The following is a 17868-nucleotide window of genomic DNA, read 5'->3' as shown; positions in this document are numbered from 1 at the left end:
GGTTGGTTTGGCTACAACAACTCCTGAGATGACAAATTGAGTTTAAAATAATGTAGTTCTTAGTATAGACAGAGGGTAAAGCCTGAGTGTAGCATCATGTCTTGTGTAAGTTGTGTTTAACAAGCTTTAGTTAAATGACTCATTATTGCTAAAGCTCAATACTTAAAATGTTGATGTAGTTTTAATACATGTGTCTTGAGGTAGAATAACAAGTTAGAGGTTATATTTCAAAACCGTTTTGTGAGTATCAGTGTTAATTATTGTTCCATCATTTTTGTTTGCTGCTGCTGATAATTTGTCTGCATGATAATGTGATGTTAACTACTCAGAGGGGAATGTAAAGCACTTACTGTTGTTTAAAGTGTTATCTTTACTAATTTTGCTCACTCATTTTTGAAGTACAACCTAAGGGGTTGAGGTGAAGCGGCACACTTATTCAAATTTGAGTAGAAAGAAAATAAAACGCTCCAGAGGATGTTAGTGTGCACAAAAGTTGTTCTGTTGCCTGTGAGTGTGGTGTCAGCCTGTCCCAGTCCCTGTGGCCCTCACCGTGCACTGTGGACGCCTGACGGGAAACTGACTGCAGCTCAGGACATGGCCTTGTTTGTTCACAGTCCCCCCCTCTCTGAAAAGAGTTATGCTGTCTGTTTTGAATAGACAGCGTTTTTCTTTGTGCGCTTGATCAAAACAGAGGGCAAAGTTAGTCAGCAAGTTGCATAGCTTCTGCATTCTGATTCTTCGAGCCTCTTGTGTATGAAGTTTAGCACAATGTTTTACTCTGTGTTTGACCTGAATGGCATGCTGAAGGTAGGAACTCTTTTATCCAAAAACTTCTACTTCTATTATTATGTCCCTTATTGATGTTTGTGTGATTTACTAAACTAGTAAAATGGCCATATGGGGTTAAAAACTCAGCTTTAACACACACTATGTCAGAGTGCAGGGTTGTTGAATTATTTATGTGCTTTTATCTGATCTATTTCCTAACCACAAGGTATTTGCCTGTGAATCCCTGGCACTTTTGATATTACCTGAAGGCAAATGGTGTATAGATTTATACAAGTTATTTACAACAACAGCCAAACCATTCCTCTGGAAACTAGGCTACAGATCAAAGGATTGTTTTGATCTCTACTTAGCATATTTGTTTAACCTAGCCAGTGATTCTGAAAAGTGCACAAGCTTTTCGGTGATATGCAGAGCACCCTTTATCCGTCTTTTTCTTCTGTTAGCTCTGGATTTAAGTACTTTCTGTATTTAGGAGACAACTGGATTTGCCAGCTTTTGAAATTTAGTTGCCCACTGCTAGCTGTCTTGGCACTCAGAAATAGATAACTAGGTATGTTCACTGCTAATCCTGATCGGCCTTGTAATAGTATTTGTGGACTGTACAGCACTCAATTAGGGCATAATGTGCTATTTTTATTTCCTTTAAGTTGGATTAAATATGAAAACATGTTTATTTATTTTTTTTTTTATCAGTTTCCTTTTTCCCATTACTATGTGGGTACTTTGCAAAGTATTGTTTTACAGTGTTTCAATCAGTGCCACTCTCTCCACACAGAGCTGCAAAATGTCAGGAGAAAAACAATGTCCAAGTGCTCTCTAAAAAAGATGCCAGGGCAATCAGGAAATTTTCTGGAATGCTTAAGAGAATGCATATGCACACAATGCCCTAATTCTCTCTTACTTTGGGTTTGGGGAAGATGAGCCCAGGTTTATTGAGAGCCAAAAAAGGGGGCAGATGGCTCACAAGAGGGATAAACCTGGGAAGTCATGCTGTAAATGTGTTTTACAGAAAACAATGAAAGGAGCGGACAAAGCGATTGTGGCAAAGTCCTTTGGAAAATGGAAAAGCAGCTCTCTAAGGTCCAGAACCATGGAGAAGCCGGATGAGCCATCCGAGAAGAGTAAGGAGGAGAGCCTTTCCAACTGCACCTGTGAAGCCCCCCAACACGCCAAAAAACCACTTGGTAACAGTACCTTATTTTCTTATATCGAGAACATTCATACTACTCTGTCTCCCAGCTTTTTTTTTTCTTGTGGCAATTTTAATTATTACAGTGGTGACTTGTTTTTTTTTTCATTTGACTCTCTGGCCTGCCATATCCAGTGAACAAACAAACCACATTGTTGGGCAGGAGAATTCCTTTTGAGGGAAAGTGTGTCTCCAATGATACAGTGTTGCCAGAAAAAGACAAAGCAAAAAATAGCAAACACAAAAACAGTCACAGGTGCATGGGAAAAAGAGAGAACCGAGTGAATGGTCACTGTGGTCCCCAGGAGGTCTTTCAGTGTTAGCCAGTGCGGTGGGTGGACTTCTGACAAGGACGTTGGTGAGCAGCCAGGTGGAGTCTGTAACTGAGAATGCTCCTGTTTATTCTTTTCACATGCTAATGTGGCTCCTATGTGACTTTAATGCGGCAAAACTTTTTCTCAGAGTTAACATTTTTTTGTTGTTGCAATTCAAAAGGCTCTACACTCTTTTATATACATAGCCTTGACGTATGGTACTATGTATTGACTGCGCTGTCTGTATTCCTTGTGACCAGCTACAAATATATACCTTTTATGTTCATAAACCAGACCAAGTATGATACATTTAAAGTGGTGCTGTGTTTATGTGGACATACATACATATAGTATGACACATACTTTTTATGATCGTTTTGTCATGTAGCGTTTGGCTCTTATCTTTTTTATACTTCCTGTTGCATAAAATGTTGACTTCTCTTTTGTATCTTACATTGGGTTTTTTTAAACCCTCGAAAAAACTAAAATGAGGCATGTGAGACTAATAAAGACTACACATAAGGGACCCAAGTTGTGAGCAAATGCACCCCTATGTGGACAAACTAAGAACAGTGGGGGTTTTGAAGGAAACACACTGTCCATGCAGTCCTCCTATCTAACTGCTTTGTATAATGGGCTATCATTATTGGAGTAAATGTATATATCTTTCATTAGTGTTGATGATGAACAAGCTTAATGTCTAATTCAGCAGCACACAAGAGCAACGCGGCCTCACACTATGGTCTTTCCATACCTTGTAGTGTACAGTTGAACATAGCTTCAAAGGCACAGCATCTGCCATCTGCACTTCTAGGAACTCTTCTGCATAACCATTAAAACAAGCTGTCTCAGAGGACATCGTTCGTATTTCAGCCTCAACCCTGAATTACTGTGTGTTCATTATAATTATAAGGGAGGAGTGTTGCCAGGCTAGCCTGCAGAATGCCAGGTGCACACTGCCATAATCTACCATTTTAAACAAGTCAGAGCATTTACAGCAGTATCGAGTGTGTGCTTTTCAGCCATTAGTTCACTTTGGCTTTTATGTCCAAACTCACCTCACTCATCTGAACATTGTGTGTATGACAACAAACATACAGAAAGAAAGTGCAATAGTTTGTGGTGTTGTATTTTCCTAAGCCTGCTTAGGTTATGTGACTGTGCCATGCTGCTGTGTGAAATTTTATCCCAATACTGGCACTGTATCCTTGTGAGGGAGTCTTGTAAAATAGGTTTACTTAGCGCCTTTGCTGGCATTTCCCGAAGATAGCTAATGCTCAAACACTGTCCATGATCGGATTAACTCTTCAACAAAATGATGTAACTCTTTGTCTTTCTTGTGTGGCATAGGTTTCTCTGCTTAAGTTTACTGGTCATCCATGGGAGAATGGAAACATTATGAATCTGTTCACATCCTCACAATCCATATGTTACAAATAACATAGATGACAACCTTGGTAAATCACAGCCTTTGTCACACAAATGTGACACGTGACTGCCCACAGTGACTCACTCAGCCACGTATTCACTCATTTTTGAGGGACAAACTCAAACTGCACAACCACAATCCTTAATCAACATAAGTCCTAAATTTTGGTGTCGAGGCACAGGATGTAAATCGCATGTGATAAGTGTGAAAGATTTTTTAAGCATCCATATACAGTGTAAAGTATGCGATGCCAAGTACACCGAGAACATGAATTTGCACCTGAGGACATATAGCTATACATCCAGAGTCACAAGGTATGTCAAGACAAAATGTTAATTACACAATTTACGACAGAAATCAGTTGAAATATCTCCGTGGATCTTGCTTATTTACATTTTAATTACTACTATTACTTATTCTTATTTTTTGGATGTGACCATAGCAAGCCCATTTCCTCTCCCACACTAAAAAGAAGCAAAATGACTGTTTTCCACTGGAGGTTTAGATGCTTGTTTATCACTTTTAAATACCATCATCTTTGCTGAAATCCCCTCTCAAAAGAACCTTTCACTTGCTGGAATAAATTCAAATTAAAATTTAAATCCCTCTTTGCATTTCTTCAGCCCTTTTTAAAATAGCTGCCTCCTTTTAGAAAGCTGTTTATGTAGTGATCTGTTCATAATCCAGTTTGTTTCTCAACAGCGAAAAACACAGAAATCGTATTATCACTATCTTGGAGAGATGATGCGAGAAATCGTCAAGTATAAATGTCTGGATCTGTTGAAGTTTTCAAAGTTGTAAAGCTGAAGAGTAAGGCAACAGCCTTTCAATGAAGTAGTCTGTAAAACTGCAATTTGACTTGCAAATATAGAGAAATATAAAGTACATTTTGCTCTGATAGCGTTAAAATTGACCTGCCTTTAAGACTGACAACATGTGCTTATTCAACAGCATTTTGTCATGTCTCAGACAAACTTTGACAGCATTTATCTGGCACTTTTGATAGATGGGTCACAACAAGAAATATTTGTATGTGCAGCCTTGATGTGAGAACTGCAAGATTAATTCTCTGCACTGTAGTTGACAAGTCACAACAGCTCTCGCTGATCTTAGGAGGCGCTCACCTTCTCGAATACAGCAAAACACAATATCTAATCAGAAATATAAATAAAAATAAACAGAAAAGCAGACACTCACACGCAAAGCCTTTTCATAACAACCCATTTCTGATGTAAAGTGACGCAGAAGAGGCCATAGGGAAATGTAATTTACTCAAGTTAGATTGAATTTATTGTTTGGAAACAAATTATAATTGTGTCTCCACAAAGTTAACCAAGATCTAAACAAAAGGAAATCAATGACCCACCCCATTAATCACTCAAAGCCAGCTACTTGTGCTGGAGAAACTTACTTCATAATCAATTTCTTTGTTTTGCTCAAAGGGCATTTGCATTTTAGTTCATGTCAGCAAGCTTCCTGTATCTGGCACAATCAAAATTTGCCAGCTATCTACTTATTAATTACGTTTTTTTCCCCCTTCTGTTTCTTCAAGTGCATGTCTCTGAATTCTTAAGATGATTTTGGTGTATTATGTTAACTATACAACCCCATACATATCGTAAAAACCGAGAAATAATTACAATTGGGACTTTTTTAAAATACTGCTCATTCATTCCAATGTCTCAGTTACAGGTTACATCAGGTCAGACATTTTTCTATTAGTTTTAATGACAAAACTCCAACCAATATCTGCTCCTCAGAATCTTTCTGTTGAGCACCCACGGGACTTCAGAGACCAGACTGAAATGCCTCCTGTTAGTTAGTCTAGACATACTATTATGGCCACCAAGGTCATTATCAAAGCATGCATTATACACACCTGTTACCATTGTTTAGATGCCCATTTTTGGCTTAACATCCAAGCTCCTATCTTGCCATTTATAGGCGTGTCTGCTTCATTGTTCACTGCCTGCCTGAGGAGAAAAGATGGGCAGGGAACCCCCAGTGACACCCAGATCTGGACCTAACCTCTCAATGACACAACACAATGAGTCCACGGCCCATGAACTACAAAAGTCAGCCTTCGACTGACCAGTCAAGCATTGATTTCTTAGATGTAAGCAATCAGATTCTCTCATTTGAGGGCAGCTGAGAACAAGCATTGACCACAAATGAATGATGCGTTTTTCATTTAACTGATAGAGTGGATAATTTAAACCTGCAGGCAGATACATGCCTAGACATTGACTGACCAGTCAAACGTTGATTTCCTGGGTGTATAAAAGTGAACAGTGTTGATCTAGACCTTCAGTTATTATCAAATTCATTCATTTTAATTAACATTTTAATTCATCCATGTGTTTTTCGGGATTACCTTAAGTATTGTTTACATATACACAATTTATTATTAAAATTTAGCAACATTTGTTGTTGAAGTTACATGTTGCAGTCATGCCTTCAGGAGCGTTCTTAATTTTACTATTATGAGATGCCGGTACTTGACTACTATCTGTCCAATTCATTATGGCCCAGATTTCTCACAGTACACGACGTGACGTTCAGGTTCAGAGTGTAGTGTTTGTTTTCTAGTGTCTAGAATTTTCATTTTCTATTGTTAAACAAGAACAAGGCAGGCAGATGATCCACTGTGGCGACCCCTACAGGGAGAAGCTGAAAGAAGAACAAGAATATCTATAAGAAGTTAAAATTAAAGAAAGGGTAATCTGAAGTTAGCAAAGTGTGTAACATAAGACCAGTTTTTAGCTGTTGTTTTTTGGGATTAAGTATGGATTAAATATTTAATTAAATAGATGTTGTGAACATCACTAACATCTTCTGGTATGTTTTATTTACCGGTGATTTTTTATAATTTAGTGTCTAATGATTTAATAATACACACACTGACATGCACACTTAATGCTAAGGGGAGTACTGGCACTTATTATATTCCACCTCATGCACTGGCCTCCAGTTAGCATCAAAAGATGTTTAGTTTGTCCATATTGGTCCATAATGGAATGAAAAGCAACACATTCATACAATCAGGTGGTTGTACACTATTATTTTGTCATATTTCTTTTAGCCAAATGAAAATAATTGTTTTTACACAATGTGCCTTTAAGGGTGATATTTACACCACAGATGGCCATGTTTGGTTCTTTGTCACATGTGGTAAACTTGCACATTTGGCCTCTTAGTTCACCAGGACTACAGTATACCTGAAAGTCCTAGTTTTGCACAACAAAATCAAATACGTGTGTCCAGGGTTCCTATTTCTATTTCCAAGGATATCTGTTGTAAGAAAAGATATAAAAAATAAACAACCTATATTTGTCCGTAAAACATTTCGAAATGTTATTGAAGTCTCTTCAAAGGACAGTGAATAAACATGTTGTAAGGTTGCCCACAGTGACACACGAATCGCCCCAAATGGGATTGCTGTGAAGTAATCTAATCATTCCTTTTAACTGAGACGCAGTGACATGCAGTGTCGATAATGATCCCCATGAAAAATGCACTGTATTTTCAAAAGAATAGTTCCTGTCTGCTGACATTAACATAAAGCTACTTATACATCCTGGGGCCATATCAGCAACATGTACTTATATGTTTTCTGCCTGCTATTTGCATATGCAAATAATTTATTTTATTTCTTTTTATTCATTCCTTTTATGTGACTTTCTGTGATGAACAAGCGGCATCAAGTGGTTGCACAATACAGCTTCACTACCACCAAAAGACACATTTGTGCCATTTTAGACCGAGCTTAAAGCTTCATCGCTGAAATTAACCACAGTTTAATATAGATTTTTACACATCTATCACATTCGGTGGCACAGTATGAATATGCATTGTTGTTGTGGCTTTACAGGCTGCCATGTGGAATTAGTCACGTTGCTTTGTTGAAATCGTGGGGCGGGGTGTTGAGTGATAGGGTTTGTTGAAGTTATACTGCTGACATTTTGATCTTGCAGTGCATTAGAAGAATTCAGTTCAACATATTTATGTAGGTTTTACACGAGGAAGGTATAGTGCTCAAAAACAACAGGGTGCTGTGACACTTCACTTTGCTTACATAATTTGCGGCAGGATGCAAAAAGCTTTTAGACACAGATGTGACCCATTGTAATACCTTTCTAAATGCAATCAAACACTTTCTACAAATATGAGCAGGACTTTTTAAATGTGAACCTTTGTTTGACATGTAATTTTGTCCAACCCACTCCTCTTTCATTTCTCCATCAGCTCTCTCCAGTTATGCCCACATTTTCATTTGATGAAATAGCTTGACAAAAAAAACTAGTTTATGTCCTATGCCGACTCTGAATGAGGTCTCTCTGTTTATTTTTTATTTTTTATGGATTTCAGCAGATGTTAGAGCCAAAAAAATGTCACATTTTAGAAGAGTGGCGTTGTGTAGTATTCAATATGCTGCTTTTTCCCCCACAATTTGTCAAGACTGCGTTAACATGAGTTGATTCTTTTTGTGTGTGCGCGTTTTTTTTTTGCCGCTGATGTCTAGTTCAGGACATGAAATAATCATCCATATAACAAGCTGCTGTGTCCTCCCAGCAAGATTGTCTGCTTCAGCAAACAAAGAACATGTTATTTGATAAGACGCTTAGATAGAGGAGTCTTTACTTTCATATGTGTGTGTGTGTCTGTGTAAGGGTGTGTGTGTGTGTGTGTGTGTGATTATCAGGCACAAATGCTGAAAAGAGGGGAAGGAGAGCAGGTCTACTCTCTTTGTATGTCTCTTTCACTGTGTGCCATGAATTGGCTCTTGAAGACAGTTAGAAATTAGACTTTCAAATGAGGCATTAAACAAGGTGATGGTCAACTGCCAAACCTTAAGTAATGATATTCTCCATCCTCAAGTCCCTAGCCTTGCATAATCAAATGCACAAATCACACTAAAAAAGAACTGAAAATACATTATTATTACATATTGTGTTCACACGTCAGTCTCCGGGGACCTGGGGGGACATCACCAAGAGATAAGCGTGTTTGGGTGGCCCCTACCATCAGCTGGGAAAGGGCTATGCTTAGATATTGAGGGGGGCCCCCCTCATGGGTATCACTTATTTTAAATCCTGAGCCACACCATCTCACCCTCCCCTCTTTTGCCCCTCTCGCCCCAGGCTCCACCCAGAAGTGTGGTTGCCTTTGTCATTGTAATCTGGCCCTGTTTGCTAAACGCTTCCACTGTTTACTCTCTGCTATGGGGGCTTGTATGAACAGGAGTCATCAGGACGCAGGGTGACATCACTTTGGCTGGGGGCTGGGGGGGTGATGGTCTTTGAAAATCTGCATTTGTGATTTCTTGGGGCCCCTTTCTTCTTTTATTCTTCCCTGTCTCTATCCAGGCCTGTCGAACGCATGAGCTAACCCAGGAGGCTAACATGGCATACAGGGAGGAATTACACCTAATTACTTGAATAACTGTTAGGCAGCAGGCTTCCGTAGTCACCAAAAATCATTTCCAGGTCTCTGCGTTTTACTGATAGCCAGAATTGTAGTGACAGGAAGCCTCGGACAAAAGCTTTTACATTCAAATTGTCCATGAGAAATGAAACAGGCTGACAGGTACAAACAGTAAAAAAAAAGGGGGGAAATCAAATTAACAGACAAGGATTTCATATCATCTATTTTTGTTGTTGCCGTAGCGATAAAGTCGCAGACATTGAAACTGGTCTGTTGAGCCATTGTTATCATCCCTGGCCATCTGCTGCTGAGGAGTGACATTCCCTCTCATTTGCATGATGAGTGATGTATGAGGAGCTTGGGAGGGTATATGCCCTGGTCCTATGACAAAGCAAGTGAAAGTTTTCTTTATAAACGCACGGAAAACGGATCAATATGTGAAAAGGGATGGATTAAGGAGTAGAAAAAAGAAATAAATCACCTGTGAGTGTATATGTCTGTGCGTGTGCGCATGTTGTGTCTCCCACTAAGAGCACACAAATCTGTGGTGCATGTGTCTGTACGAGTGTACATGCTCATGAGTGGAGGCTAGTGCGCATCTGCCTTCTTGTGTGCCTGTTTGTGTGTTTTGCGGATGTGGGAGTAGAGCGAGGAGGGGGGTTGGTGGCTGTTGATGTGCAAATGTGCATCATGTTGAAGGGCTGTGAATGGGGAGGTGTGACGTAAAAAGGGAGCCGAACGCAGGTGCTTATCTCGAGGCTGTCAAAGGCACAGTATGTCATATTCCTGGGGACTACCTTTCAAAGGCACAGCACCGGCTCAGCTATCAAGACACTGGGAGAAAATCAAACTTTTTGGATCACAGCATTAGGTTGGTGTCAAAGTTCTTTATATTTAATATACTGTCAGTTTGGTCAGCATTTATCATCACTGATACTCTGCATCGCAGTTGTGAACGATAAGCCTTTGAGCTCGTCCTGTTAGATGCTGTCATATTCAACTGGAAACAGGAGCTGAAATGTGTGTTAGTAACTATGATTTTTTTTTTTTACTTAGATTCTGCTCAGCTGTTAAACTTTCTGTTCATGATTCTGTTCTGATTTTTGCTGCTATTTGTTTTAAACTATGTCAGGGGGGGCATTTAAAAAATTGTGTCCCAGGGATGATCACGGTTTGACTGGTAAAGTGTTCTTAAAACCTTTGCTGGGAAGTACGTCTAGCTTCTGTCCAGGTTTTAGACAGTTTGAGAGGATTAAATAACATCTTTTCTCTAGATATATGACCTATTTTCGACAGCATGTGATACCGTCTACCTAAATTAAATCCACAGTACTGTGTGTGGTACAAGCCCGTCTTAGAAGAACACATGTTTGTATTGTATGCAGAGACAAAGCATTGTCAGGTTGCCTGTGGCTTTGACAGTAACAGCTGTACATACAAGACCACTGAGCCTAATGCACTTAAACATTGACTCTGTGCTCCAATAATATATTTGAACAGTAAGTCAAGTATTTTATTGCATCCTGTCTGTTGTGGCTGTCTGTAATTTGCATTGTAACACTGTTAAAGTTTGAAAAACTACATGCTATATTTGAATGTAGTATGACAGCACAAAAAAAAAAAAATCAAATCATCTTTTGTGTTTTAGCCCTTGACTAAATCTTATATTTGTACAAATTAATTACATCTGAACTACACAGTGGTACATGCCTTTTTTTCTTTTTTTTCCTTTCTATAATTCTTTACATCATAAGTGTGGTAAAGTGATTCAAGTTACTGAAGCTAAGTCAGCTAACGCTGAATGTGGTGTGTGACAGTAATACAGTCAACCGTGAACTTTTGTGTTATATGTGAGCCAGTCTCAGCTTTGAACAAATTCTATGGGGCCAAAGCACTCGACAGTCTCCAGGGCAACTATTGATTTAGGAGGATGGATGCTAGTCAGAAAAGTTCATCATTTACCAGTAACTTGCAGCTCACTAATGGCTCAGAATCTCTCTGTGTGTATGACCTAACTTTAAGGTAATCATTCTGAAACAAAGGTAAGATTTTTTATGTTAGAGGATGCTGCAGATTTTGTAGTTTATGTCGTTTAATATTAATGTAAACTAACAGCATATACCATTGTGATATATCTTTCGGCATGTCTTCCACAGACATTATACTCAATTATATGTGATTGAGCTGGTAAATCTTATGGGTCGAAGAATTTCCGTAAAAAAACAAAAACGTGTGTGGAAATAAACTGAAATGCCAGTTGTCACTCTGCCCGTTAGCCTCCATTTAATCACAACCCCATCAGCTTATTTCAGTCAGCTCCCATCTCTTAATAAACATGAAAAGAGCAACAAAGGACATTAGATAACGCAGCACCGTGTAACGGTGTCACACGATGATAATCCTTTGAAAAGTATATAAGCTATTTAGATACAGTACGTTTACTCGTGAAGGTATAGGAGACATGAGGTCACAAAGTTTACTCTTCTGCACTTTGTGCTCCTCACAATAGCGGTGCAGACAGGGATGTGTGGTAAAGTAGTGATAAGTAAAAGGCTTTATTCCTCCCTGCTCCACACCCTCCTCTTCAAAGGACACGGATGTTAGTTGCTACACAACACATGAATGTCACTGCTGTTCACCTCCAGGAACTGTCCATGGTACCTGCTGCCCTACAAAACCAGATTCACAAACTTGTTTGCGTTGTTGCAATGCACCGTAAATGTCTGCGATGGAAAATTTGATTTCTATTTACTTCCATTTATTTACAAAACATACATTAAAAAAATAAAGTTATTCAAGCTCTGAGATCTTATTGTTAAAAAAATAATGAAATTGCTTGATTTAATTTGAAGCAAATTGCCGTCGGGTGCACACAATGTAAACAACAGAATGACACACACACACAAAAATAAATAAATAGAAAAGTCTCTGCGTACACGTCAGTCTAAAACGCACCATGTTACCTGTTTTTCCAAACTTCGGTTAGTTAATCCAGGAAAATGAATTATGTGGATTTAATTCAACAAGGTCTCAGAAATGATCCATCTGCTGCCGAGCAGCTGGTGAAAGGATAAATGTAATTAATTACTTAACTTTTGAACAGTATTCCAGAAAAGCTGTGCTGTTTATGAATCCAAAAATGTAAAGCAACATTGCGAACAATACCTTTCACATTTAATTATTATATTTTTCTTCCAGTTACATGAAGTAGCTTTTGTAATTTAACTTGTATATCAATATAATGTCAGGAACTACTAATTGAAATTGGTCCTATTATAAATTAAATATTGTAATAGAGGACTCAGTATGTGAAATTCTAGATAACATAATTCTTTAAAAATAATTATAGTATATATAGCCTGATACTTTTCATTTAAATTGAATATTTCCTTGTTAGTGGACTGATCCTAATAGTAATTATGATGATGACTGATGATAATTGGTGATGATTATGAGAAAATTTAAAATTAGGATTGTGTTATGTTACTCATATTTTCCTGGTATTACTTAAAAGAAAACAATATGTAAAATGTGAATAAGGTGGGATTCATAACAGGAAAAAAACAACAACAAAACCTTTTAGTTAATTCTTATATTCGTTTGACAGGGCGAGACTGTGAAATGTTCCCAATTAATATTACATGGGATTTTTTTCCGCCTTTCTTTTTTTTCTAAATATATTTCAGAATTTACCTTGATTGTAATGTACCTCATTGGCTGTGGTTTTGTTTGTTGGCCTAACTATAAAGGATCTGCTTATACCCTTGTGGGTTGGGAAGAATTAGGATTTATGAATTTATTTCCTCTGTTGTATTGTTTAAACAGCTTTGGTTTAGTTTTGATCCCTTCCTCTTGCCTTTGAGGCTGTTCCACAGTGTCAGCTGTTGACTGATAGTAAGAGAACTGCCTCACAGTGTGAATGAAAGAAAACTAGCGGTTGGTAAACACTGATAAGGGATAAATAGAAAGCGGTCAGGCAGAGATAGTTCTGTGGGAGCCCAGATTGTGTGCGGTCTGTTAAAATGAGATTCTGAGCCTGTCCTTTTTATTCTTCCTCCCCTCCCCTCCCTTCCCCTGTGTGGCGTTTGTCTGGAAAATCTCCAGTGACCCGGCTCGTCAGTCCCAGGCTGCAGTATTCTCTTTTTGTATTTGTTTTGTTTTCTAACAAGGGTCAAGTTGGCCAATAGACATGTCCCTGATGCTTATAGACAGCTGTCATGACTTCAAGTGCTTACAATAGTTACATTTTACATGCTTTCATGGTTCTGCACCAGTAAGCACAGCAGGAGAAGATAATTAAAATTAAAAATAAAATAAAAACAAATTCGAGCACAATTTTGAAAGTGAAGTTTCAATTGCATAAATTACTTCTTGTCATATAATTTACCTCAACATATGTATATATATATATAATTCAATTATTAACTAATAAATAAGATATCATGTGGTTCTCTCCAATAGTCAACTCTAATTTATTTTCTGGGTGCATCTATCTATCTTCTTTGTGACTAAAAAAAGACCCTGTGAGATCTTACCTTGAAGATCACCATGTGGTGTATTTACACAGAAAATAATTCAGCCCATTGTAGCCCAGCAGCTAATGAGATTGGTTGTTAAGTGAATGACACAAAGGCTACAAAAAAAGGAAAAAAAGCTTAGCGTTTGGGGTGAATATCACAGTGTCCCTGCACACACACACACGCACACACACACACACACACACTAACATACCAACCAAACACACTCTCTCAGCAGCGAGACTCTGGACTACCCTGTACCCCACCTCGATATTCTTCTGCTCCGTCTCCTCCCCGATGTCACTATGAGATGAAAAACAAAGGCTAAAGGGGGGCATGGTAAGTCGAGCTCGCCATTCTGCCCTGTCAGACATGTTAACAGTGCATTTAGATGGAGGAGACAAGTGATTGTGTTTGTCAGTGTGGTGAAGATGTGCTGTGCTGTGTAACGCTCAGACCCACATAAATAGATTCAGAGAAGGGTCAATAACACCGATGCTTTTTTCCACGCGTGACTCAGATGAGGATCATCGCAGTTTACTTGACCAATTCTTAACTTTAAAATAGCTGCCAAAAGTCGTCGCTCCATTTCTTCTCCTCGAGCCACTTTCTTGCCTCGTACTTGGACTTGAACTTAATATCAGTTTGTAATGGAGCCAAACTGCTTTTCTTTCATTAAAGGGTTACGGTTTGTTGTTGTTGTTGTTTTTTCGGTCAGTGCCTGTATCTGTTAAAAGTGTGGCTACTCAGTCTGTTGTCGAGCCTTGAGTCGAGCTTGAATCATACAAGAAATTAAATTAAGAAGCACTAAAATTCATAGCAGAGAAGAGAATGAAAGCGCAAGAGAAGGGCACCTTTATTCAGTTTGTATAGATGGCTACTCTGTTCAGATACTAACTTAAAAGTGAATAGATATTTTTTTTACACAGTGCTTGAATCTCTCTATCTGTCTCTCTCTCTCAAAAAAAAAATGTAAGTGCATTAGCTTATCATGCTCTACTGTCAGACTTTAAACTGGGTTAAACTCCATTGCGTATATTAAACCCTGGACTTAATATACATTTACATTTTGTTAAAGATTACTTCTTTTATTGATGCATATAATCATATTCATGGACCATCTGCTGATTTGGCAAGCATGGATCAAACTCACAAAACAGCCCTGCTAACCTTTTAAGTACAAAATAGTCTGGCTTAACTCTGCTAGCCCAGAATTCTCTCTCTCTCTCTCTCTCTGTGTTGAGTGTAAGAGATCGTATGGATATTGGATAATACTTAATTTAGATCCTCCAGGCTGCTCACACCATATTATATTTTATCATGATCGCTTTGGAGGCAGACCAGGGCTCATGTTTGAACAACTGAGCAAATCATGTTTGTCTGACAATAAGCAAAGCAAAAATCTTAGTATAAGGAATCTGATTAAACTCTTGACCACAGTGCACAGCTCTGAGTTTACATCCATTGCCATGGTTACATGGATTTTGCAGCGCAGCGTTGCACACTTCCGCCTGATTGTGATCGGCAAATGTGCATCTCACCTCTTCAGTGTACTAAAACACTGCTTAAGGCTTTTCTAGTTATCCTAATAAGTGATTTAGTCCTGAAGTGTCTCCCACTGAGTGTTTCACAGAATTAGGAATTCACCACTGGGCATCCTTAGTGCATGAAATACTTATGTTCGGCTCATTCCAAACAAAGCTTACGCAGATTGAGAATTCATATGCCAGAGGTAAATCCGAGTTAACACGGATTTATACTGGCATGAGTTAAAGGACTAGAGTTTGTAATCCAGGTGGCCAAGGGATTTTACCATACAGTGGCAAAAATCACTTAAAACTCCCCCAACAATCCCGAGCCACTGAGCTCAGTAAGCAGACAGATTGTTCAGAATTGATGACAGCACGACTATATCAGAGCTGGACTCTGTGTTTGTATGTGTGTGTGTGTACGTGATGCGCGTGTCTGTGTGTTCAGGCTTTTGCCTGCGTTTGTGTGCATATGTGAACATGTTTGCTTCCTATATATATTCTCAATTAGTACCAAAGGGGCTGTTTAGAATATGACCTTGACAGATTGGTATTATTTTCCTTTAACATTGTAGGGGAAGTGCATTGGGAATACTGCCTTCAGTGGTGTAAATAAGAAGACCTCAATTTCAGTCGCCACTGACTTAGAAGTAAATTGATCTGAGTCGCTCTAATATCGAAATAATTAACGTTTCAGGAAACTTTTGTTGGAACCCCTTTCAAAAAATATTAAGAATGCTGGGCGGTATACAGAGGTCTGCATGTGTGTGTACACGTGCACATGTGTGTGGAGGACAGAGGAGCAGAGATAGAGTGGAGTTGTTTAATGACAGGAACAGCTGACTCATTTAGAGAGAGCAGTGAAAGGTAATTAACCCTGGGAAAACTACAGCTGCCATGCGAGCTGTTCACTTCAGCGCAATCTGATTAGGAATCACTGCTCGAGTCCCTGACTCCTTTCAGACACAGTGTGTTCGAGGTAAACTTTTCCCTTTGCCCCTGAGAGCCCCAGAGCACTGGAGACCTGCCTTTTGTGACGGGGGATTAGCTGGAACGGTTACTACGTTTTTCTCCAAATTGCAGACCACCTGGTTGCATTCATACGACCTCCTACATGAAAGGGCCTCCTTGGGCAGGAACAATGAGCAGGATTACTCTGCTCTTTGTTACACCCGGTCTGGAACTTCTTTTCCCCCCAAACACCTGTCCCCAAATTAGACAGGTTTGAAAAACCATTTTCATACAAAATTCAAAGATTGAAACTAACACGAGAGTGATTTAGCAGATTGGAAACATGCCAGTGGATGAATTGTCTGCAGCTCCATTGACTCGGTTTTTGATGCAGGGTGGATTGCAATAAGATACAGATTTTGATTTTTTATTTGTCTCAATATTTAAGTGTCCATAATTGGATTGAAATTCATGAATAAAATAGCAAATCATCATGGCCCCTTTCATATGACGAGAGAACCAAGAGCACCAGAAATTTGGTCAAAAACCCAAAATTGGCTCTTTGATGTCAGAAGAAACAGTCTGGTCTTGGTGCCTTTGTGTGGTCCAGCTCCAGATGAACTCAATTTAGAGGGAAGGCTTTGGGATGACTTTGGAAAGCGATTACAAGATTCATAAATCACCTCGGCAAAGGTGTCACCATCTGACTCTTTTATGGGCCTCTTGCTAACTACGTCCAATAACAAGTTTCCCCTGTAGGTATGCCATCATAACAAATCATTGAAGCGATAGTAGCTAGCCAGGCTTCTAATTGTCTGTTAAGAATTCTGTTAGCTGTGTTCTTTTATTGAAGCATTTCTGTCTTGGAGAAGTGATAAGATGCCAATACGCTTCTCTATAAAAGTACTCTTTGGCAAAAGACACAAACACTTTGCTTGGCCGTCAGGGTAGCTGTGAGGCTGTTATATCTGCAATCGCAGTTGACTTCAAGATTTCTGAGGGTGTCTGCATGAATCCAGAAATCTCCATCAGACAGAGGAATGCTCATAAAATGCTGGCAGAATCGTTTTCACATACAATATATATTTTCTTTAATCTGAAAAGGCCGCGTTTTCCCCCAGTTCTAAATAAACACAATATCGTTGATTTATTATTTATGATATTATTATTAAGACAGTTATTTTTTTGTTTTCATAACTCAGCAAAAATATCCAGTCCTGTTGTTTAACTGTCACATTTAACAAGAATTGACAATTTAGGCCAAGCTGTGCTTTTTCTATAAATTTAACACCCTAGACCTCTTTTTATGTCCCCTTCCCCCGCTCATATATACGCCTGAGCCATTATTCTGGTGTCCAGCTGGTGTTTAGGGACAGGACGTCTGACCTCTCCCTGTCAAAAAGAAAAAAAAGAAAAAAGGAAAAGTTCTTAATCTAAATTATCTCTCTACAGAAGTTGATTCTAATCTCTGAGCAGAGCTTAATGTTCTCACCACAAAGACATTTGCATTTCAATGAAAAATTGCTAAATCAATCACCTGCACTCTGTATACAATTTCTCCTGCTTGCCACAGAGCAGGTGTGATCACTTTCAAAGCAGGTATATATTTTTGCTGCTTGCTCACCTTTTCCTTTGCAGCTCCACATCCAGGCCCTACGTGGCTGATTCCTCCTATGGAGTAAAGTATAAAATGTGATCAGTTTGCTGTATCCTCACACATTCATTA

The 17868-nt window shown here is 38.8% G+C and overlaps 1 protein-coding gene across 5 annotated transcripts in view; it reads left to right on the top strand.

Annotated features, from left to right (window-relative positions):
* Positions 1–712: 712 nt before the first annotated feature.
* Positions 713–17868, top strand: part of st18 (ST18 C2H2C-type zinc finger transcription factor) — a 39933-nt gene continuing 22777 nt past the window's right edge. For 3 of the 5 annotated variants that reach the window (XM_058644768.1, XM_058644758.1, XM_058644784.1), the window contains exons 1-2: positions 713–807; positions 1799–1973. In XM_058644768.1, the coding sequence (XP_058500751.1) occupies positions 754–807; positions 1799–1973 (229 nt within the window). In that variant the 5' untranslated portion in view covers positions 713–753. Of the gene's footprint in view, positions 808–1798; positions 1974–9733; positions 10017–17868 lie in introns of those variants that run through there. The other 2 variants (XM_058644777.1, XM_058644794.1) reach the window with 2 other exon arrangements.

Source organism: Solea solea, chromosome 1 (assembly GCF_958295425.1).
Source record: "Solea solea chromosome 1, fSolSol10.1, whole genome shotgun sequence".
NCBI classification, from domain to species: domain Eukaryota; kingdom Metazoa; phylum Chordata; class Actinopteri; order Pleuronectiformes; family Soleidae; genus Solea; species Solea solea.
The sequence above is the reverse complement of the archived record's forward strand: the minus strand, read 5'-3'. Positions and strand labels throughout refer to the sequence as shown.